The sequence below is a fragment of the Euwallacea fornicatus genome, chromosome 28 (assembly GCF_040115645.1).
Source record: "Euwallacea fornicatus isolate EFF26 chromosome 28, ASM4011564v1, whole genome shotgun sequence".
Taxonomy (NCBI): Eukaryota; Metazoa; Arthropoda; class Insecta; order Coleoptera; family Curculionidae; genus Euwallacea; species Euwallacea fornicatus.
In genome coordinates, this window is record NC_089568.1 from 1,077,446 (window position 1) to 1,101,583 (window position 24,138).

A 24,138-nucleotide genomic window follows, 5' to 3' on the forward strand; every position below is an offset into this window, starting at 1 on the left:
ATTTCATCGAGATTTTGTCCTTACATCCGAAAATATTTATGAAAAACTTAAAAAAATATACTTTGACACCCTGTATCACGAAAACAAAGCAAGAGAGGACATGCGTTTATTAGGACTTTTTTTCATAAAAACACGACAAGAAATCACCACTTGAAATTAAAACCATCATTTAGTAGACACCCTGTATATTGTATGTTATATCGCGTGTTTGGGAGGTAGTGCAGCATACTAAATATGATATTTGAGGAGGTAATTCTGAATTGATTTAACCGAACATACGTATATACCACGTGTCATAGTTTTCCCGATAATTATGTTTTTAATATTTATTAATTTGACCGTGCTTTTCTACAGTTATTGAAGTGCAGAAGAACAACAAACCCTTTCGTCATAAAAATGTATTAATCTTTTTCCTTAGGTAGGAATGCGTTTTTTAAATTATTTAAGCCACAAAATCTAAAATGGCTTTGTTAATTACCTAGAACTACATAAACATGATTTTCCTCGTGTTCATGTACCCTGTGGTACAACAAAGAGTCAAATTCAACGTGGTTTTGTGATTGGACATTATTTGAACGCTTAGGTGTATGTTAATTCAAATTTCTTAACACCTTTCTTTGAATTTTTACGCAAAGGTTTCTTAAAAAATATTTTAAAAAATTAAAGCTATTAGTAGTTTTAAGTATCCACCAAGCGTACTCGATCTTAAGATAGATATCTGTATATTCGAGGGTTTTAGGATTTTTTTATCATTTTTAAAATGGTCTGCATAGATGCATTAAATAATATTAAATACTATAAAATAATATATTATTTTTCAATGTAAAGAAAGGAAGTATTCGGGGATTCTTTAGTTGATTTGCAAAAAACAAAAAAAAATTAGCAATAATGGTAAATAAATCATTATTAATTTACTTGATATCTTCAAATTGAGAATCATCATTCCGAATACATCTCCGTGCTCTATTCCTCATTGCTGTTGTCGTAATACCGAGCCGCATTTCTCGTTTAACGTGTTGGGCAGCTTGATCAATCCTGGCGATTAAATAGTCTCTATTTCGAATCCTTCTGATCATATACCAGCAATTTCATGTGAATATGCAGACGGCATTAAAAATTATAAAAGCCCAAAAACCTCGAATGTCTGGAAATCTACCTTAAGATAATAAATGGCAAGCTCAATTTTTGGCGAATGCGCTTAGTGGATACTTGAAAGCTTTAAAATTAATTGCTCTAAGTTTTAAAATATTCCTTAAGAAACTTTCCTTAAAACTTGAACTAGCCTAGGGAAGTTTTTAAGAACTTTGAATAAACATGTTGAACAGCACACCTAAACGTTAAAATAAACACCACTTTAAGACACTTGGTATATAAATACGTTTGGTTAAACCAATTCAGAATGACGTCCTCCAATACCGTATTCGGTATTCTGCACTACCTAGCAAACACCCTGTACAAATGTATAATATATTAATGTATTATAAAAAGTAGATTCATGCATCTCTTAGGCTAGGTATGACTATTCGCCGTCATTTTAGCTTTGATTTTATAGGTTGTCGAGGCTGTATGGTGTGTGCATATTTATTCGATAAATTAATGTTTACCGATATATTGATTTTATAGAGTGCAGCTAGAAGGAAATTGATGAAATCCCAATTTAATATGTTTTAGAAAACATGCATCCTTATCAAGCTGGAATACAATTCGAACATCGCGTGCTGCCTGGATCAGTGGAAGCTCGTTCCTATTTGGAATAAGTTGACGAATAGGGAAAGTAAACAGCTATATATTATTTAATTTGTCTTATAATCAACTGAACACCATTGTAAAATTAGCAGTGTATTAAAGCTCTTTTTGGACAATACTCAAATTTTTTGCAAAGTTCCATAACAGTAAAGTCCCATTGAAAACGCCCGCGCTACTGATCACGAGATATCTAAAATGCTTCCTTTTCAAAACGCATCAATTTAGCTTTCAGTAGATACTAGTACAGATCCCGATTACACGATTCGATATGCAAAACGAACAACACAAGACAAGGAAAAGAGTTTCTAAAAATCTTCACTATTATTTTTGTGTACTGGTATCTCATTTTGGTTATAATTATTTACTTTTTCAGGGCAGAAAGTGATAGTTTACCACACTTCACTTTTAACTGAACAATGCACCATGATAAAATCTTTACACACACCTGTACAAAACTTTTTCTTTGAGCGTGCGGTAAAGCCACTTAATAGCAAACTCGTAGGAATTCATCTAAATTTTAACTAATAAAAAGCTCAAATATGAGTGCGCCACTGCATATTTTTAAAATACACGTATGGCGAATAACAATGGCACTTTTTACCTTAAATTCTCAATGAACAATAAAAACGGACGTACTTGAAGGCTATATATGTATGTATATGCGAGTATATACCATTATTTACTGTTCCTGTTAATACATCCACACCTATGTTTTCAAAAATATAAAGCGACATAATCCAAGTAAGTTTTAACCATATAGCTGCAATGTTTCCACATTTTTTCAGTACCTGTAATTCTTAGTTACATTGAGTTGGATTGTAACTGTGTCATCCAGAGCATCAAATGGCCCATTTCAGTGTTTTTATCCAAATGGTGATAGTTGCTTACCTAACGAGTGCGGAAAGTGCACCTTTACAGTTTGCCCACAGATTTTCGGTCAGCAATCGAATGCGGCAATAATGTAGTATATTGTGCCTACAATGGCCCTAAACTGATAATTTAGTGCAAGTTGTATGATTGCTGACAATAGAGAGAGGGTTCACCTTGTAAGTTTTTGCAACATTTGTACAAAAGGACAAAAATCTTTCTGTATAATTTTAAATGTTATATTACTTCCAGCCTTACCAAAATCGTCCTTAATATTTACCTACTGTAAGTTCATTTCAATGCTAGAGTGCGTTAAAAAAGTTTCCACATAGATGAAAACTAACAGTTTTACCGCACACGTGACAATGTCAATTGCGAGATTGTCAACAAATATTTTTTTGACACTGACATTTGCCACTTCTCTTTGTGTGGGGGACAATGCTAGTCCCACCTTATATGTTTGACTATATTCAGCTCGCAAATACCTACGGCAAAGCTCCTTTGCCGCACGTTCGTGCCAAAAGAAAATCTATATTTCATATTTTACAGAGTTTCTGATGGAGCTCAATGGGATCATGAACTCATCCGTTGCTGAAGGACGTTTAAGGGGCAAATGCGCGATTTGCTTTCAGAGTCTTAGAGGCAAGGCCTGTTGTGTTACATCCTGCGGCCATGCCTACTGTGTAGCCTGCATAACCGATAATCTCTCGTATGAATGGATACATAATGGAAAGAAGGTCAAGGAAAGAGGAACCTGTCCTAGGTGTCAGAAACAGTTTCTTAAAACAAGATTAAGGAAAATTTACTTATAAATATGTTGTTAATAACGTTATTTTTACTCGTTCCTTTCGTTTTTTTTTAAGTTAATAAAACACCTAAAATAAAATATACAAAAGGAAATAAATTAATAATAGTAAAGACGTAAAGACGATTCATAATATCAGTCAGGGCACGATCCGGTCACAGTCAGACCAATTATTGTAATATTCTTTAACCTGTTTGACCATCCACCATCCCCTTTCTTGAACCATCCTAGTTAATATATGAATAAGCACAGCGATGCGGTATACCTACCTATACCAAGTCTACTGAGCAAAAGTGTAAACCCGGTTATTTTCCTTATAACATTCTGGATATACAGGAGGTCCAAAAAGTATTCATACACCCAGGAGAATCCCATTTATTTGTAATTTTCGTAACTTAAAAACTGCTTAAATAATAAAAGTTTAATATAGATATTATAAAGTAGAGACAAATGTATTCAATTTGAAAAATACCAGTGGCACACTCCCCACTCCCCTAATAGATCTAACATAGTACCGCCCGTGCACGCCTATGGTTATAGGATTTTCTTCACATAGAAGGGAAATGTACTATTTGAATTATTGTGAAAGTATACGGAGTTTCAATAAAATATCTTGGCCAACTTAATCAACAATATCTTAACCATTTTGAAAATTCAGAGAAAAATATTTTGTTTTTCTTAATATTTGACACCCTGTATCTGGGAAAAGACCCATTATAAAACATACATTTACGCTTATAACATTTTCGTCTTAAAATAATCCAGACAATCAATTTCTTAAATATCGGAATACCCTTAGGGATCACTGTATAATACACTTCATTTGTTGAAAACACCTCCACAATCGCCTGATCTCGATCCGATTGAGCACTTCTGGGAACATCTAGAAAGATATAAGAAAAAACATTCGAGCAAAGCGCATCTTCGCAAGATTATTTTGGACAAAAAGTCCAAAAATACCTGAAAATATTAACTATAATTTAATTGAATCAATGAATCATCGTTTACAAGCTGTGATCAATGCTAGGGGGTATTCTACCAAATGTTAATGACTAAATTTCATCGTTATTTAAGGTCACAAAAGTTTGATTTTCATAGTGTAGGAATACTCTTTGGGCCCACGGAAAGAAAGGTTTATTTATTTTCCTTGTACAAAAAGACACTTCCCTCATGATATTTCTCATAAATCTCTGTAAAATGCCTTATTCGTGCGAATATATAAAATGTTTATCATTTAAATTGTTCTTAAGTTACGAAAATTGCAAATAAATGGAATTCCCCTAGGTGTATGAATACTTTTTGACCTACTGTACATATTTAGGTGTTAAACGGAATTGTGGAAGCAAAACTGGGGCTTAAATCCATAGTATAGAGAAACGGTAGTTTTTACGACTCCAGAAAATGTTTTCAGGGTTAGTATGATCGGGGTAACATAGAGTATTTTCTGACCAGTTACAGTTATCCCTACTAGAAAACCGGACACTAAGGCAGAATTCCACTGTATAGTGTGTAATGTCCTTATTTATTACGTGTCTCATTACGACATCCTTACCGTAATCGTTCAAATAATGTTTACTGCAGTTTTAGGCACTTCGCCTGACGAACCCTTAACTGTAAGTTACTTCACATGCAGTGTTTGCAAGATACTGAAAACCGGACTTAAGTCAACATTTTTAAACAAATAGTACAATACATGTATGTATATCATATCTGCCGTTAAACCCAATTATCATTGAAAATTTCTTAAGTCCTGTCTCTCCCAGCAACTCTAAATATCTCTAATTAAGTACCATCTATATTTCAGCAAAGGCAATCTGGTCAGGTCGCGGTACGCATTGATCAAATCCGAACTAATTCTCACGTGTTTACACAATATCCCGGCGGTAGTTCCTTGACTTATTTTAAGCCATAGCAAACTCACTGATCCCCACCTCTTCTGGTGACGTCACAGCTAGTGTGTGTGTATGTGTATGTGTATATGTGTGTGTGTGTGTGTGTGTGTGTCGATCCAGAGATCCCGAAATTGACCGGCGTACCGGATAGTACTCATTGCACCCTTGATTAGTTACGCGCTCAGTCAATCAAGGCTTCGACGGTACGTTTTTTCAGCTTTTCCTTGTTTGCACATGTGACACCTTTACACATCACGTAAAAGTGAATCTTTAACTTGGTACTACTTTAGCATCTTTTTTTCGGGTCAAGTGTTTGACGCCGGTTTTAAGTTGTGATGAAATCAGAAGGATAATTGGATTTGTTGTCCAATATTTTACGGCTTTCGCCGAAAGGTTGCGCATGAAATGTGCCTAAAATTCTGGATAACTTATCCAATTCCTCCCACAGTTCTTGAGATAAATCTTGTTTCAACCGGCAGGTATTGAAGCGCACTAGACACAATCAAATGTGAACGATTTTTTCACGCTGTTCGCGCGGATTTTCTAATTCTGGATTGCCGGGTAAGTTTCCAGTTTTGTTTAACTTTCTTAACGAGCCTAAAATTTTTTCGAGTGTTCGTTAATTTTTGCACGTTCTAATTTACATTTAAGACCAACAAAAATTCAACACCCACACCGTCGTGTCCAAGTTGTTTCTGGGCCTGTGAGAGTATCCGAGCTTTAGCACCAGCTCTCACTTAAATTGCTCAACCCGGTAAAAGAAAGCAACATTAGTTCCTATATTTAAAATTTCGTGCAGCAGCATTGTTTGAAAATACTTTTGGCAATAACTAAAGTGTGTTTGGCTAGTTTATTCACATTTATATTTACTAAAGGTATTTAATTTTAAAGTTAACATCTTGGATATGCCTGCGATGAGTTATTTAAATATTTGGCACCGAATTACTTTCTCAGTCACTAAAATATTGGGAGATGCCACTTACTCGTATTTCCTGACCTATTTTTTTCCTAAACAGTGCGCCACTTTTTCCCGTTGAGCTGTACCGATGCAAATAGGTTTCTGAGTTGTACCCGTGTTTATTATATATTTTTTCGGCTTCTGGATGGTATTTTTAGGTCCACACGACCATCTGAGATGGATAGACCCGAAGAGAAACGTTATTTCAGATGTAAAGGAGAATCAACGAAGGCTTTACTCGAAAGCTGCGAAGTAACAACATCCGGTGTGTTTTGGTTGAAATGCCTTAAATTGCTCATTCGTTGTTACTGCGTTGTAAAGTGTTCAAATTCTGTCCCGTGCCGGTCCATTATGCGAACGTACTGCATGAGAATCTCGGAAGTCGTAAGAGATGCGGGGCCGGTAATATTAAGGAAAAAGCTCTGGAAGGGTTGCGCTATACAGGGTGTCCTCGAATTACGTGGCCAAAATAATACCGCAGATTGTTTGAGTGAAAATAAGTCGATTTAACTAAACTTCCCTCAGTCCAAAAGTTGATAATTATGGAGCTACAGGGTGTTAAAGTTGAAAAAAAAAATCACATTTTCTTTAATATCTTTCGATTTCTTTGAGTTAATTTCACGAAATTTCATATTTGAGGGTGTTTTAGGATACGAAATTCAAATTTATTAACGATTTAGTTGTTTCTTCTAGGGGGCGCCACAAGCGACCATTAGGACACATTTAAATATCTGTAACTTTTTCGTGCCACGGTGTATATTATTTTGGTATTTAAAAACCTTTTTCCCTACCTTTTATACTTAGAAAAGGTATACTTTATTGACGTCGCTAGAAGCAACGGTTTTGGAGAAAAACGCATAATTCTAATGCGCTGCATATTTGCGTTGGCGCTTTTAAGTAAATAACTCAGTTGGCTATGTTTTTAATTGACATTTTAACACTTGAATTTGTTTCTCAAATGTCAGTTTTTTTATTTAGCCCTCAGTTTTTCTTGTCAGTTTCGCTTCTTGTTCCTGTAATTTACATAAGTTAATTTAATTAATTAGTAAGTGTTATTCTCGCTTGTTGTTGTTTCTTTGTTAATTATTATTTTTGTTTTCTATTTAATAATATCTGATTTTGAAAACTTATTGTTATACCTTTACTAATAATTATTTTTGAAAAACTTAATTTTTTTTAACGGAAAATAATTTTAAGGTAATTTGCATGCATCATCAGGCTTAGATGCATTTTTCTCCAAAACCGTTGCTTCTAGCGACGTCAATAAAGTATACCTTTTCTAAGTATAAAAGGTAGGGAAAAAGGTTTTTAAATACCAAAATAATATACACCGTGGCACGAAAAAGTTACAGATATTTAAATGTGTCCTAATGGTCGCTTGTGGCGCCCCCTAGAAGAAACAACTAAATCGTTAATAAATTTGAATTTCGTATCCTAAAACACCCTCAAATATGAAATTTCGTGAAATTAACTCAAAGAAATCGAAAGATATTAAAGAAAATGTGATTTTTTTTTTCAACTTTAACACCCTGTAGCTCCATAATTATCAACTTTTGGACTGAGGGAAGTTTAGTTAAATCGACTTATTTTCACTCAAACAATCTGCGGTATTATTTTGGCCACGTAATTCGAGGACACCCTGTATAGAGACTTTGAGCGCAACCTTTGAAAGCTCACTAAACGAAAAAGATGAAAAAAAAATTATAATAATAATAATAAATAGTTTCCTAGATGTTTTGATGGAAATAATTTCTTAAATTTTCGTTTTTTTTTTTAGTTTTAAGAATTACTTCCAAGACTCAAAAACCACCTGAAATTTACATGGAAATATTTCTTCCATGACACCATACAAAAGTGGAGAAACTCAGTCTTCAATTCACATATCGCCCGTGTTTCCCTGCGAAAATATTATTAGACTTTTCGATGCGATCTGCGGAAGACCAAAACAATTTATTCAAATTAATAGGATTATAAATGTCCATTATACTTACATTTATGAATAGTTCATTACAATAACGCACATGTTTGCTCATATCCTATAAACAAATTGAAATTTATCATGAATTCGCATGTTGGATCTCGTCATTTTCAACCATCAACATATGGGATTTGAATGGTGTCTTCCAGTATTTCTGACTAAAGTATTGATGAGATCAATGGCGAACGTTAATAACTTTAAGCTTTTACCTGTATGATATAGAGATATCTCGTTGGTCCCGATGGACAAACAGAGGTTTTATGGTCTGGAAAGATGTGCATTCTGCTAAACAAAATTTAAAATCCGTTAAGTGTGTTGTTAGATAAATTACGATCTTACGTTTCGGTAATTCTTTATGACTTACGGTGAAGTTAGTGACTTCGAATTTAAGACGAATAAGGAATTTTCAAAAATGTCTATTTTAGTGCTTTGAAAAATGAATGACAGGCAAATCCAGACCAAGGAAATAATTATGGGACAAAAAAATTTATTGGAGTGCCAGACGCTTTTACTAATTAGTAACTGATTAGAAAATTCTTATATCATAAGGCAAAAATAGTACATATATTGGTATATTATGTATTTAATAGGAAAAGCAACATGTTTTCGGCCAATTATATAAATTTTTAGTCGAGACGCAGCCGTGGCTACGCCAGAGGCCTAGAACATTATACACAGGGCGTTTCATTTAAAGTGACACAAGTGATTATCGCCGAAACCAAATTGCAAATCAAAACAAGTTTCAAGCATAGCTTGTGCGAAATGGAACATCCAAAGCACATAAGCAAATATTGATTCAAGGTCATTTAAAGACATTTCAACTCTGTCTTTCAAACGCAACACCAATTTTTTGGTAAATTTGCAAAAAGCTCAAAAATTAAGTATTTTTCATTGCAAACGTTTTGCTTTTCTAAAATTTTTCGAATTCCGGATATCAAAAAAAATTTAAGTGGCACGTTTAAAATAATATATGACTTAAATTAGGAAAAAAACTTTATTAATCGAAAATTAAAATTCACAGATGTTAAAAATTAAGCGAAAATCGTAGTAAAAATTATTTTTAAACATTTATCAGTCGAACCAAAAAATATGTTTTCTCTAGAATGTATTCGTATTTTTTTTTATTATACAATTTACCTTTAAATGTTAAGGAACCTACAAGACGAAACTAATTTGTAGTTTTCCAACTAAAGTTGTTAATTTTAAAGTGCAAAATGCAGAAATTTTTTAAAAGAAATAAGATTCAAATGGTGTTATCTTATAGAGAAAGTAGCCAAAATGGCACTGGAGTTTACAGTATTTACGTGTAAAGATTCCCTGAAGAAAGAGCACCTAGTTATCGAACATTTTATCAAATAATCAAGAAATTTCTTGAAGGTAGTAACGTGGAGATAAGTGAAAAAACCACGCGGTCAACTTTTGCGCATATGTTAGATTGATAAATGTTTAAAAATCATTTTTTCTGTGGCTTTGACTTAATTATTAAAATTTGTGAATTTTTATTTTCCATTAATAAAGTTTTTTTCCAAATTTAATTTATGTTCTACTTGAAATGTGCCACTTTAATTTTTGTTCATATCTGGAAAAGTAGAAATTTTAGAAAAAAACTTTTCCACCAAAAAATATCTTATTTTTGTGTTTTTTGCAAGTTTATCAAAAAATGGATGTTCCATAAAAAAGAGTTGGCTTTAAAATGTCCTTTTAATAACCTTGAGTTAAAATTTGCTTGTATGCATTAAATACTTCTTTTCTTGCTAAGCAATGTTTGTGTGAAACTTTTTTAAATTTTAATTTTGATTTCGAAGATTATGACTTGCGTTACTTTCAATGAAACACTCTGTATACTTCCTATGACAAACATATGCTATTCTTTCGGCAACTGACGATTAACTTATGCCAATTTTCAACATTTTTACCGGGAAAAACTGGCCGTGCGTAAACATTTTCGTCGATTCATTAAATAAGTTAAAGGGTTTGATAAAAAGTAACAGGGATCGGAAAATAGCTTTACCGAACACTTACGACAATATTCCGCTCTCGATCAGCCAAAGGTTATATTTAGTTAGAAAAATTATACTGAAACTGAACACTCACTATAAGTCTGACAATACTAAAAAATATATATTTAGATGAAATGTTTTACAACAAATGTTGTGGTACTTAAACACACAATTCTGCAGATTTTATCTCGTTTTTTATTATTTACAACAAACAACAAAAAACCTCGTTAGGAAATGTTATTTTATCTAACTGATGTGACGTTGAAATGTCGGAAATCTAGCTCTGCAAAACACTAATTTCCGAGCTTGAAACGTATGTTGGAATACAAGAGCCCCAACACAATTACCATAACAATTTGTTTTTCCTGTTTACCCCTTGTTTGATCCAATGATTTGTGATAAAACTCTGTAAATTAAAAGTCAAGAATTGTTGCTATGTAAATATGTCAGAAACTACAGAATTTAATGTAGCAGCAATATCCCCTAGATGAGGGTACAGGGGATCAACACATCGAATAATTAAGTCATCTCGGGTTAAATTCAGAAATTTTTGGTTCTAATGGCCAATATTATAGGTTCAGGTTAGAGTAATCTAAAAATTGACATTATGATAGCCTCAGTTGAACATGGAAATATTTATTTAACACTTACAGCAACATGCAAGAGATCTAATTAGATTGGTTTCTGTTACATATTTGGAAAGTGGTACATATTAGGATAATTAAGTTTCTGTGAATCCCACAATTGACTTTCAATCTTTAATATGAATCTAGGTCAGGAAATACCGACACCCACGAATTTTTGTATGCACTATTATATTTTTTATTTTGCGTGTCAAGTTTTGTAGTATCTTTCACGGTTTGTATGTATTATACAGGATGTCCCCGAAATAACTATACAAAACTTCAGAAAAAATAAGGTATTTTAGATTAACTTACCTACATATATCCAAGGTTGCTTAATTTTGCTGCTACAGGACACGAAAGCTCTCAAATTAATATGTTTATTTCAAAATAATTGCTAACAGTTTTTATCGATTTTCATTAATTTTGGAATCAAGAGTTACCACATAAATTAACGTGTTGTGACGAAAGCGGGAGCTTTTTTCAATGCGTGGAAATATTAAAAATGGCACGTGGTTCGTAAATAAAAGTTTGTATTTTTGTTAGCACCTTTACGATTTTTTCTTTGTTAACAGCTGACTTTATTTTTTATTTTGAACCTTTTTTCCTCTTGTAAAATTCTCGCCAGACATACAACTACAAAAGGTTTATTTACGATACTTTGCAATTAAAAAAGCTCGTAACGTTTTAATTTTGGTCAAGCGTTGTACAGTCATTTCAGGGACACTCTGTATATTTTTTTTGCACGGTTTATATGTTTGTAAACTGTATTGTCTTTCAGCTTAACGCCTAATTCGCTAACATGCAGGAGATTTACATTGACATTCCTCCAACAATACCATTAAAACTGAAAAGGTGAATTTATATTAATATCTTTATTCAACTAGATTTTAGATTATAGTTTTAATTTATTGTTTTGTTTATAGCCAATATCGTGCTCATACCAATTCCACTTTTTCTAGATTATAAAAGTTAATCTTCTAATTTTTAAATGTTGAAATTACCAGCCGTATGGTAATAACTAGACCCAGCAAATGGTGATCTTATTTTATCTTACCACCATTTAATCTTTAACACTAATATGATGACCGCATCAATTTCCTAAATTGATATGGTTATAAATAAAGTACTCCGTAAGTCAAATTTGTGTGGTTCGTTCGGGTCATACCTCACCGGCTCTGTTTCCAAATCTCATCCAGATTTTAGTAACATTCTACTTACGCCCCTTATTATATTTACCGTATTTATACAGCTCTGAATTATCACCCCACCCTCCCCTGGTTAACTTTTTACTTTTTTTTTTAATTGAAAATCAGCATTGAATGAACAAAATGGCCATTATTTTAAAATTCAAAAATGAGTTCAAGACTACATTCAATGGTGTATTGCAATTCTAAATCAATCAATTAATTTTTGATAAAAATAGGTATACATTTGGTAAAAAATGCAATATAAACTCAAATAATAAATAGTACATAAACAATAAAAACATTTGTTTATCGATAGAACATTGGTTTGTTTTCAATTTTGTACCCACAAACAGTCTTTAGTTATTTTCATTAATATTTTTATATATTTTATTTAAACCAAAGACTGGGCACAAAATTGAAAACAGAATAATTTGCTATCAAAAAGCACTGTTTACGAACTATTCAACAGAGTTCGTATTGCATTTTTTTGCCAAATATATAACTGTTTTTCTCAAAAACTAATGGAGAGATTTTGAATCTCAATCCGCCATTGAAAGTAGTTTTGAAAAATCTTCATTTCGAGGTGTCACTTGATCCATGTTTTGATTTTTTAAAATCACCCATTTTATGGTACCGGCGAGGTGACCAGCATTTAACAAATTAAACAGACATCAAAAAATAGTATTTTTATCCTATTTAACGTTACTTTTGAATTAAAAAAATATATTTATTTATAGGCATACAGTTATACTATTATTGGACAAACTTTTATTCTGATTGTTTTCCCAAGTATGCTTACCATAACTAATAATAAATTGCGCGGCTTCACACTTTAGGTAAAAAACTTCATACTTGAAAAAGAATAATTAAATGAAATTGCCTGAGGGTCGATTGTTTAATAATCTGTTATACTGCATGTGAGGTACTTAACAGTCAAGAGTAGCTGTTCCTGCGCGTAACTGTTGGCTAAGCTTAGTTTAAAATGCACTTAAACAGCTAGTGAGTTATTAACTGTGAGCTATCGCTTGCCACCCCGATACTGAAGAACCGGCTCACATTCACATGTTCTCTCAATTAGGTTGTTTGGTGATTTTTTCGACGTAGATATCGACGCAATGTCTCCCACAGCCACACTCTTCAATCAACCCTCCCAACTCGGTTCCCCTTTCTCAAATCTCAACAGACACACAAGGCACCAAGAATACGGCAGCTCCGGTTCAACAAACTCATTGTTTACTCCATCCTACCCCACGACCAACAGCAGCTGGTTCCAGTACACAAATGCTGAACCATATCAGGTGAGAGTACATATTAAGAGTATCTAAATAAAAATGAAACGTAGAAGTATATCCTCTAAAAATGTTTGATTTTCTTCCTTTCTGTAGCCAAAACTCCTGAGTCCTCCCTGGAGTTCCGCCTTCTCCCCGGGCCAGACACAATACTACAACTTGTATACTAATCTAGCTAGCCTCAGTACTTTGAATAATCTTAGCAACCTAAGCAATCCATATTCGAACGACCCTTTAGGAGACATTACCGAGCAATTAGCTGACTTAGCTTTAGACCGAAGACCTTTGAAACGACCGCCTCCATCCTATTTGTGCCACTTGTGCTTTCAGAAGGGGCACTACATAAAGGACTGTCCTCAGGTAAGCAAATACCCCCGTTTCAGACACAATGAGCATAAAATTAACAGTTTATTATTAATTTGTTTATCTTGCGCATAGAGCAAGTTCGAACTTGGGTACTTTCCATTGACATTTGTGTGATTATATATTATTTTAAGCCGGTCAAAAATATGTTTGTATTATGGCTAAGCACTGGTTCTATCCTCTATAGTCATAAATTTCGAGTATAATACGCCCTAAACCACCAAATTAGGGTAATTTGATACTCTTGAAGAATTTTCCATACCTACTTCGACCTGTTGACGATTTAAGCCATATTTTAAGTCGTTTAAGCCCATCTAAATATTTCCAAACGATGACAGAAAGTTTATTATTTTTAAATAATTATGGTTGACTAAATAAGCAGTTCTAGATTTATTCTACACGTTACTAAAGACTGATCTAAGAATTGTAAATAACCCGTAAGAGGTTGCGATATAAATTAACTACAGTGGAAAGTTCCATAGATTTGTTAATTTAAGACTTTTAATTTAATTAAATTTCATCTTTAAATTAAATCTATCATGAGTGAGCAATCATTTATTTTAGGTCATTCTTTTTCCATAATCAAAAATTTTAAGAGTTTTTTTGAAACTACCTTTTAAAAATAAAGGCGGAATGATCCTAAATAATAATAATAATAATAATAATAATAATAATAATAATAATAATTTTAACAAGAAAACCTCGTTATAACAACTGTTAAAAGTGGGCGTCTCCAATCCTCACGCATGCGTCCGCGCTTCTTCTCATTGGGGTCCCGTACTCTTTCGAGTGCCCCTGAAGTATTTCTGAAATCTTACGATTTCAAATGCATCTAATCGATTTCGTAACACAAGGGTATTAACAAGGTATTCACTTTTTTTTTATTTGAACACCCTATAGATTGGTATTAAAACGTTAGCGGAACTATGTTTATATGAACTTTTAGTCATGAAATAAGCTAAAGAGATAGCCCTTTCTGTGTGTACATGATGTCTAGGCACATCCTATATATATTTTTTAGTTATACAGGGTTTTCGGTTTTTATAGCAATGTTTTAACCACGTATTCTACGCATAAAAATAATTTTAGTTGGATATATAACATACATTCGAGACGTGCTTTATTAAGGAACTACAGGGTCTTAAAGTTTAAATTATATATAATTCGAATATAATAAAAATATGAATATTATGACTATATTAAACCGAATATTAAAAGATATACATCATTTGAAAACAATAAATTTTTAATTAAATTCTACTTAAAAGCTCAATAATCTAAAGGAACTGCAGCTTTTAATAGGGCCGAGTTTTTCTATTTTTATTATAACATCCGCTAATTCCCGTTTATTAAAACTTCAATGAGGAAGAATTGCAAGAACGAATCTATGGGAATTAAAAATTTCTATATTTTTAAAACTGCTAGAGCAGCAAAGCTAACCGACCTAATTGCCGAATTGCAGATTTCATTTTCGTAGTTAAAATCTTTTATTGCCACGTCCAACGGCAATTTATAGAACCTCTACGTTCATCTCCTTGTGTTATAAACATGTATTTTGCGTAGCACTGGCAAATTGATATTTGCTCCTCTGTTCACAGTTATAAAACCCATGAACATAATCAATACCTTAAGACTTGCACAATGGTTTCGCTCCTGCTGAAGATAAGCATTGAAATATGTGTGATGTTTTAATGTAAAAATCTCCTTATTGCTTTAGCATTGCACATTTGCTCATAAACAATACATATTTTATCATTGGGTACCAAACTTGATAACGACTATATCAGCTCGAGATAAAACTCCGATTACTTCAGCAAATTTTGAATTATTATTGCTTGCCTTAATATCGTCTTTATATGTATGGGCCATTACTATGTACTAATGGCCGATAATGGGTTGTTATGGGACGATAAATATAAAAGAAGTATCACCATGGTTGAACAAAGATAGATTTATTAATAAAAAAAAACAGAACACATCAATTTAATGGAAACAAAGTTTTAAATATTTATTTTTATTTGAATAATTTATGTGTCTGATATCTATTTTACTTTTTGGCTTTACATAGTTTCAGTTTTAGCATGTAAAAATGTGCCTCAAATTTTATTTTTATATTTTCGACACTTGAGAATTCGTTATCTTACCGGTAGGTACCCCAGGGACTTAGCGACTTTTTGACGTGTATATGTTTTAATAGTTAAAAAAAAATTTATACACAGTAATTACTGTGTACAAATACTGTCGGGATTTCATTTTTCTACCTTTCTATGAGCTAAAACCTATACAGGGTGTACTTGTCACCGTAATATATGAAAAATATAAGTTATGAAACATTTTTTAGTGCTACCGTGTAAATAAATCGCACTGATATTTTTGTAGAAAGCGATTCATTCATTAATAGCCATTGCATATTTCCAAAACATATCCTTGACAATAATTAAAAAATAAGTAATTTTTTTTTTAATTTAGGCTCGTCCTAAAGGCGAAGGGAAAACCCCCTACCAAGGCCGAAAACGATGCTTTGGTGAATACAAGTGTCCTAAATGCAAACGAAAGTGGATGTCTGGAAACTCCTGGTCAAACATGGGCCAGGAATGCATCAAGTGCCATATCAACGTTTTTCCTCATAAGCAGGCATTTATTAATCCCTGGAACTTGTGAGTGAAACTTTAAAGTACAAATTTGCAGAGACCGCTGGAAAAACCTGATGGCCTAGACGTTTCTGACCAGTCCAAGGTCCATCCTCAACATTTGTGCCAAAAATGCAAGGAACTTGGATATTACTGCAGAAGAGTACAATAGCGTCCCTTTCGACGTATTATTTACACAACCACGAATTTTCATTTATTTTTTATTATTTTTATATTTTTTTAATATTTGCTATACTATGAATCAGTATTTTGTTTTTTTCGTATAGAGTCTATTGTTTTGCGATTTGTACTTATACTTACGTATCTGTGCTCACTATCGTTTAACGATTTGTTAATGTTTCAAAATAATCTTGAATTATTTTCTCCAAATAATAATTACTAATATCCTTGAAGTACAAAAAGAAAGATGAACCTCCGTTTAGATAGGTCCCTATTTTTCCAAAGAATAGAATAAATTAAAAAGACCTAATTTTCTTCAGAGCAGCATTGGAGAATACAATAAGTAAGAATACACCCCCGTACTGTTGATGGTAAATGCTCAATATTATTGGCCTTATGGGCGTTTTGAGGAGTTTATTCTCTATTGAGTGAAACTAATGAGAGAAATAAAAATTGGCACAGTTTGATTCCATTGGGTTAATACAACTGCAGTATCTATAGTTATAATGGTATTTTATCTACTTATTTGTCCGACGGGATAGAAATGTGCCTCTGGAATAGTATTTTTTTTTTATTGGTTGTGATATGTGATGATCATTAATATTCGCTGCAGATTAAATATATCTAATTTGATATCTGATATCCACATGCTGCATACTTTAATCTCTCTGTATATACATTTTTGATGTTAAACAAGTATGTAATTGAAAGAATATAAGTTATATGTTTAAACTGTTATGTGCAAGTATAGTAAACGTTTTCTTTATTTTATCTACGTTTTTATGTTCATTGTTCTTTTGTAGTTATTATTACCTGTTGCTTTATTCAATGTTGAATTTCCTACATTACGAGTTGAGCCATATTTTCGAAATTTTGTATTTGTGCTTCATTGACAGGTTTAATTTTTTTCCCTTTGTACCTTCGATATTCTTAGGTATGTTGGCCATTTGGAAATTAAATACATTTTATTATACATTGGCCAATTTCCTTTGTAGCTGGCTCTTTTCAGATCCCGCCTGCTCTGCTAAGCGCACTTACATGTATTATCCGGCCTAGGTAAATCTATTTTTAAGAAAGCTGATTTATATGTAATTCAAATTCATCCAATACTATCGATCATCAAGTTTTTCGACCAATTATGCGAATTAGTGAAGATCAATAAAATAGGAATATCTGATCCACTAAATAACGCACGCAACGTTAAAACGAGCAAACACTAAAACGTTGGAGTACTGACGCGCTATACATTCATATAATTACAGATTCGACTGCCATCTGGTGCTTAACGGTGAGTACTTCGCAGTATCACGCGTGGGATACCCCACAGTTTGGGAAACCAACCGCTATTGTGTGGATCCTTTAGTCGCATTTTTCTCGTGTAATTTTATTTCTATCTTTAAATATGTATTCTTATTATTGATGTTAAAAATCCTGTATTATTTGAATGTTCAAATATTCATTTAACCCTTGAGGTAAAGGAATTTTGAGACGAGTTCTCCTACAAAGTAATTGACGCTCCACGTGAGATTTAAAGAAGAAATTCCCATATAAAATTTATAAAATTCAATTACAAACTAGGATAGTTAGTTTTTACAAAAACCGAATTGGAATGTCTCCCTTGGGTGCTGAGATACCAAGTCACCATTAATTAAAACTGTTTTATAGTTATCATTTTGCAACTTAGAGGAATTGCGAAGATCCAATGGGAATCCAACATTATTTAAGCAGTTATTAGATGCTTTACTTCGATTTCTGGTTTACTGCTAACTGAGAAAGAATTTTAAGTTGGGTAAAATATAGTAAATGTTTAAATATCCGAGATATTTTGGGAAATGTTGAGCAAAATTGCTTGTTTACTTTTGCCTATGACTAAACATGCACACTATTACATCGTTAAATAGTTCTGGCTAATGTTTTTTTTTAACTATAATTTAAATATTGTAAATGTTATTTTTTATTCGGTAAATAGGCATGAATTTTAAGAAGAGAAATGATTATGTTTCCCAACTTAATATTTGTTCGTTTTATAATTTTTAGCTTCGTGCAATAAATATGGGAAATAAAATGATAAAAATAGCAATATGAATACATACGCATAATTTAAAATTCATTTATTTTTCGTCACAAGTTCGCATACTCACAAATTAATTAAAGGAATTGCAAAGGTGATCGAGTGCCTTACACTTTTCACGCAAATTGCTTACATGAGGTTTGCTTGGGTTTGAATAGTCCAGTTCGTTACGTTTCTCTAAGGGTCTCTATAAAAATTATGGATTTGTGCAATATTAATGCCTGAAGCTTCTGTAATTTACCTATGTATGGGGACATACATTAAATTCGCAAGTTTGGCATTTTTGTCCCATATCGGCTCAGGATTTACCAGACTTCCAGGATCTATTGCATTATGGAACATGTATATTCGCCGAAGTAGGGGTCCTTGGTAAGGAGTTTTTCCTTTCCCTTTCTTATCATAAAGGCAAAAAATTTAATGAAAACAAAAATACAGTGTCCTAAGAAAGCGCGAAAAATATTTAAAAAGGCAAGACTGGACCAAAATAAACAAAAAAGGTTTAGTAAACATGGATTCGCAAAGCAAAGGTATCAGAGATAAAAGGTTATTCTTTTTTGAAACTTTTATTTGCAATTATGTATTATTATGTACAAACAAGTAAAAAATGTATTCTAAAATTCCCTATTGACGCGGATTTGTTGGCATTTTCGATTAATTCGTAGCTGCCACTCCTTGTGGCTATTTATAGGAGTATCATACACTAATACTTTAAAATATCCAAGAAACAACAAATTTAGAGGATTTAAATCGGGCGATTTTGCAGGCCATAAACAGGTACGCCCTTTCCTACTCATCTACGTGGAAAAGTTTGGTATAAACGCTTTCTAAAGGCAATCGAAAAATGAACTGGAGCACCATCACGTTGGCACAACATTTGTTGTCTTTGACTTAAAGACAAAAATGCATGTTGGTTAGTTAGTTAGCAAACGAAAACTTATGCACTGACACCAGTCAAGTACTTAATGTTTACATTATGATAAGAAAATGCAAATTTTAGAAAAATCAAAAAGGAGGTCAACGAAAAAATAACTTTTATTTATTTGTACATAATAAATAAATAATAAATAGTTTCCAACAAATGTCACAAACAATTTTTCCATGCATTTGAAGCCATTAAGTTATGGACTTTGTTTACTAAGGCTTTTTGTTTATTTTGGTCTATACTACAAAATACTTTACACTCTCTTTCAAACACCCTGTTTACTTTTGTAATCAGATATGTATATGCACGTAACTAGCTTAGAAATGCCACGTATCTGTAGAAGTACTGTAAGCAATCACTGTTAATAATCCGATTTGTTAACTGAGCTAATAAATTAATTCATTTAATTTTATAACAAGTTAGGAAGTAAAGTTCGTTAGATCACCGGGGTGGATAAAAAAAATTGTCATTTTGTCAAAATTTCAAAGACATATTCTTCAGGGTTTAGAATGGAAATTAACGATTGACGACTTGGTTTAAAGACCTGATCGCATGTTGCGAGTATTGAAACACAAAGGAATATAATATACTCGATATTTAAATGAAAATTAGAAGTCTTCCTTCATTTCTTGGCATTCAATTTATATCGGAAGTGGTCTAATGATACTTTAAAAATTACTATAAAACTGAAAAAGTACGAAAACTGGTTTCTTAAATTATTGGCGCTAATTTGTGACTATAAAGAATATCACCGAGTTTCATTAATTAACTGAGCTAATAAACGATGCATTTCGTTTTATAAATAGTTACGAAATGAAACCGTTGTAGTCGCCCGTTTCAATAAAAAAAACTATTAGTTTTTTTTATTTGATTAGAAAATCAGATAGAATAATCGTTTTAATCAGTTTGTACTTACTTTAAGCATATTAAAATAATCAATTTCTCGAAATCTCTTTAACCCGTTGTAAAAATCACACCCGAAAAATTAGGAATTTGACCACCTTACTCTCTGAAAAACAATGAACATCTGAACCTGAAATTCTCAGTAATAAATATTGATATTATCATGTACATAGTTATATCTTTTAACTAATCCAGTAGATAGGCAAAAATGATAAAGGGAGCCTTAAAAAGGTAGAATCTTTACATATGGAGCCCGAAAACCTCGTGTTGAGAGTGACTAATTTATAAGGAGATAATATAATTTAATAACTCAAATTTGAAATAAATTATAAAAGAGCCATGTTGCAAAAATCAAGAAATTTTCCAACATAACTCAGACTTTTCAGAAAAATAATGTATTAATCTACTATATTTAATAATAACGTCTTACATCATTTATAAAATAATATTCTCTTCATATTTTACATTACTTTTTTAATTTCGATATGTATTTACTCATACATAGTAGATACAATGAAAATGATCGATAAATTATAAGGTAGTGCATGCATACAGTTTTGGACGAAGAATTCTTATCCAGATTGCATGATGCAAGATAATTAATGGCGTTAATGCATGTTGGACTAAAATTATCTAGAATTTATCACAAATTTCAATCTCTTCTGGAATCAAAAGTAAATTCCAAAACTTATACTCTCTTTATTTAAATCTACTGTCCATGATTCACCTACTGTTTTAAAACTCCCTTTATTCCTTTGTTATTAATATGCTCGTCTAGCTAAAATAAATCGCTACGTTTGTATGATATCAATAAGCCTTATGTCGACACTTTGCAACGAAAGGGTTTTATTACTGAACACCAGTATCAACGCGACTACGGACTTTTCGAACTATTCAATGCTTAGAGGACCTGTAGTAAAAGCGCATTAAATCTTATAGTTACCAATTTGTGTCAAGAATTTGAGAATTCATTTAAATTTTTTTATAATTTTTCCCGCTCCGACTTTTAAACTTTGAAAATGTTATTTGATTACTCCTAGTAGCAATTGAATACCAAGAAATAACGTCTCAAATTTTCACTTTAATTCTCAGTAGGTGTACCTCCTATCCCCCGTCTTAGTATGAGGCATTTGAACCTTATCGTATCAATTACTATGTGAAGATAATCAATGTCGCGCACACATATAAACTTTCTTCGGTCAAAAATAAACTAAGGAACTGTTCAAACCTTGCTCACGAAGCTTAAATTCAGATTTAAAACTCAATTTTGCTCTAAAACGGCTCAACTGATTTTGAAACCGAATCATTAAGATTTTCCATCTTTGAACTATCATATAAGATGCTCGAATTTTCTAGCGTACCACAAAAAAACTATTACAGCATAGACTGTAAGAAAATGTGTAAATAAAACAACATAACCAGTTTAAACTTGATATTATATTAATCTTGTAAGATTAAGGTCCTATTAGAAACTATTTATGTATTAAATAGTTCCTGATAGGACGTCAGCTTTGATTTCCGAACTTGGAATAGTCGGAATAACTTCCTCCTTAGGCTCCACAACAGACACATTATCAGGTAACGGTCTCTTGGGACCCATTTTGCCAGTTGGATCGTAAGGCAACATGATTTTCACCTGCAGCAAAAATTAAGTATTACAAAAAATAATTTTACATTATTAAACTTACATTGCTAGAGGCAATTTTATGAATTATTAACAAAGTCTCATTAATTATCTCTAATTGATAATGAACAAACCTTAATTCCCAAGACACCCTGTCTAAGCAATACATGTCTAGTGGCGGTGTCGACATACTCATTACAAGGATCACCAGAGTGGATCATAAGCCCATCCACGAATTTCATGGATTTTGCCCTCTGTCCTCTCAATTTGCCTGACACAACAACTTCGCAACCTTTTAATAAGATATAAATCTAATCAAAATCAATGATTAAAGGATTTTTTTAGTTATAATAAAAAGTTATTACAAAAAAATCATATCAAAGGCAACAATAAATGTGCTTAACAAAGTCAAATTTTCCTTACCTTTTGCACCACACTCCATAATGTACCTCAAAACACCATAGCACGCTCTTCGAACTGCCAAACCTCCAATTAATTTGAACCTCAGAGATTCGGCCTGGGCAATAGCGCACAATCCCCTATTGGCTACTTTTTCTCCATACAGTACGACGGAATTTTCTGGGAAGTTGAATCTCTTTTGGACCACAGAAGTTAATTCCCTGATCCTCCTGTTCTTCTCGCCCAATACACGATCAGTTCTGGTGGCCATAATGATGATTTCTGTACGTGTTGGAGTGACACGCACTTCGACTCCAGAATAACCATCTTCAGATAGTTCTCTGTAAGGATGATAAAAAATTTTAAAATAAGACAGTTAACCAAAAAGCTTAAAAAAATGAGCAAATTTAAAATATCTAACAAAAGAGTGGATAAAATGGTAAATAAAACCTTAGGAAAAAGTTACATTTCCTAAGGGTTTTAGTTACCATAATCCATGAATGTAACAAAATATTTATTAATAATTCATATTGGGTATTATAAAATTATTATTATAAAAATCTTATTAAGATATAGATAGGTAGGTATAGTATGATAAAAAAATATACAGAACTGAATCAATACATATAAAGGGTGTTTTTTTTGAATTAGTATGATTTCTCCAAAATAGCTGTAGTAACAAGGTCAATTAAATTAAGAAAATTTCTTTCAGAGCTTATTTTGAAAACTGCTATAGTGTTGCTAAAATTTGTTTGCAATGTTCTTTAGAAAAAAACTTTTAAAAAATAAATCATGTGGTACAGCATTGTATCAGAAATGGAAAAATCTTGGTCAATAACATTGTAAAGTTGCGTGCAGCTAAGCCACATGTGATTCCTTGGGATAAAATTGTTTTTTGATTACAAATGAAGGGCAACAACCTAATTTACAGAGCCGAAGTCCTTGTGTGTAGATTGATCTGATGTTTGTTTACATTTTATATTCCAACTACTAACTGTCTAGCAAATAAACATAAATTAAAGAATTAATAAACACCTAGCTCTAGCGGCGAAACATAACCTTAATTGCAAATAATTTGAAAATTCTAACTGGCCTATTTGGTATATCTAATATGTCGTAATTTTAATATTATATGATTTCAAGTTTAGTTACACCAGATACCCTGCGTTCTGGTAACTTAAATAATAGACTTAAGACAAATATTCCTTAATACGCCACATGGGATTTGGCCACAACAGATCATCGAGTATAGTTGAATACAACCGAAATTCCTCGATGCACTATCGTTTTTTGTTTTCTTACAAAACTGAGAAAATTACCTGGTCAAAAATTCATTGAGTTCAGCTTTGAAGACTCCGTCTCCGACAAATTTTCGCTTCTTTGAGATTGTGGTGGCCATTTCACTGTAAATGTGAGAACAAAAAGAAATGTGGGAGAGAAGCAAACGCCAACGTCAACCTACAATGAAAAACGTGAGATTTAAATGACCCATCAATTCTTGACGTTGACATTGACAATTCATAATGATTTGCTCCGTAGAGCAACAACTCGTTCAACGTTACCTTGGGTACACAATCGGAAATAGAAAAAAATATTTATTTTAGAAGAGGAAAAAAGGAAAATCTTTTGATCACACACATCTCGCTTTTGACCTAGTAAAGAAATCAAGAATGTAATGCTTTTTATGCGGCAACTCGA

General features: G+C 32.4%; 2 protein-coding genes and 2 long non-coding RNA genes across 4 annotated transcripts; 2 read left to right on the forward strand and 2 right to left on the reverse strand.

Moving 5' to 3' along the window:
- Positions 1 to 2,257: 2,257 nt before the first annotated feature.
- Positions 2,258 to 3,539, forward strand: LOC136347370 (uncharacterized). The gene is made up of 2 exons (XR_010733484.1): positions 2,258 to 2,487; positions 3,163 to 3,539. It is a non-coding gene; the product is annotated as an uncharacterized lncRNA (long non-coding RNA).
- Positions 3,540 to 5,386: 1,847 nt separating this feature from the next.
- LOC136347364 (zinc finger CCHC domain-containing protein 24-like) lies at positions 5,387 to 17,292 on the forward strand. The gene is made up of 6 exons (XM_066297285.1): positions 5,387 to 5,513; positions 5,790 to 5,871; positions 13,138 to 13,357; positions 13,445 to 13,708; positions 16,181 to 16,345; positions 16,400 to 17,292. Exons 3-6 carry the CDS (start codon positions 13,175 to 13,177, stop codon positions 16,511 to 16,513), a joined length of 726 nt encoding a protein of 241 aa, XP_066153382.1. The 5' UTR covers positions 5,387 to 5,513; positions 5,790 to 5,871; positions 13,138 to 13,174; the 3' UTR covers positions 16,514 to 17,292.
- Positions 17,293 to 18,705: 1,413 nt separating this feature from the next.
- LOC136347371 (uncharacterized) lies at positions 18,706 to 21,086 on the reverse strand. Its single transcript, XR_010733485.1, has 3 exons — positions 20,431 to 21,086; positions 18,834 to 18,985; positions 18,706 to 18,777 (listed from the first exon to the last, which is right to left on the reverse strand). It is a non-coding gene; the product is annotated as an uncharacterized lncRNA (long non-coding RNA).
- Positions 21,087 to 21,836: 750 nt separating this feature from the next.
- Positions 21,837 to 23,917, reverse strand: RpS3 (ribosomal protein S3). The gene is made up of 4 exons (XM_066297286.1): positions 23,760 to 23,917; positions 22,465 to 22,781; positions 22,176 to 22,333; positions 21,837 to 22,053 (listed from the first exon to the last, which is right to left on the reverse strand). Exons 1-4 carry the CDS (start codon positions 23,837 to 23,839, stop codon positions 21,901 to 21,903), a joined length of 708 nt encoding a protein of 235 aa, XP_066153383.1. The 5' UTR covers positions 23,840 to 23,917; the 3' UTR covers positions 21,837 to 21,900.
- Positions 23,918 to 24,138: the final 221 nt, after the last annotated feature.

Excerpts from the sequence above, each read along its gene's own strand:
- LOC136347364 (XM_066297285.1), top strand. The coding sequence starts at position 13,175 with ATGTCTCCCACAGCCACACTCTTCAATCAACCCTCCCAACTCGGTTCC. Across the intron at positions 13,709-16,180 it reads ACATAAAGGACTGTCCTCAG|GCTCGTCCTAAAGGCGAAGG; the intron begins GTAAGCAAATAC and ends TTTTTAATTTAG. Across the intron at positions 16,346-16,399 it reads ACGTTTTTCCTCATAAGCAG|AGACCGCTGGAAAAACCTGA; the intron begins GCATTTATTAAT and ends ACAAATTTGCAG.
- RpS3 (XM_066297286.1), bottom strand. The coding sequence starts at position 23,839 with ATGGCCACCACAATCTCAAAGAAGCGAAAATTTGTCGGAGACGGAGTC. Across the intron at positions 22,782-23,759 it reads CTCAATGAATTTTTGACCAG|AGAACTATCTGAAGATGGTT; the intron begins GTAATTTTCTCA and ends TCATCCTTACAG. Across the intron at positions 22,054-22,175 it reads AGGGTGTCTTGGGAATTAAG|GTGAAAATCATGTTGCCTTA; the intron begins GTTTGTTCATTA and ends TTTTTGCTGCAG.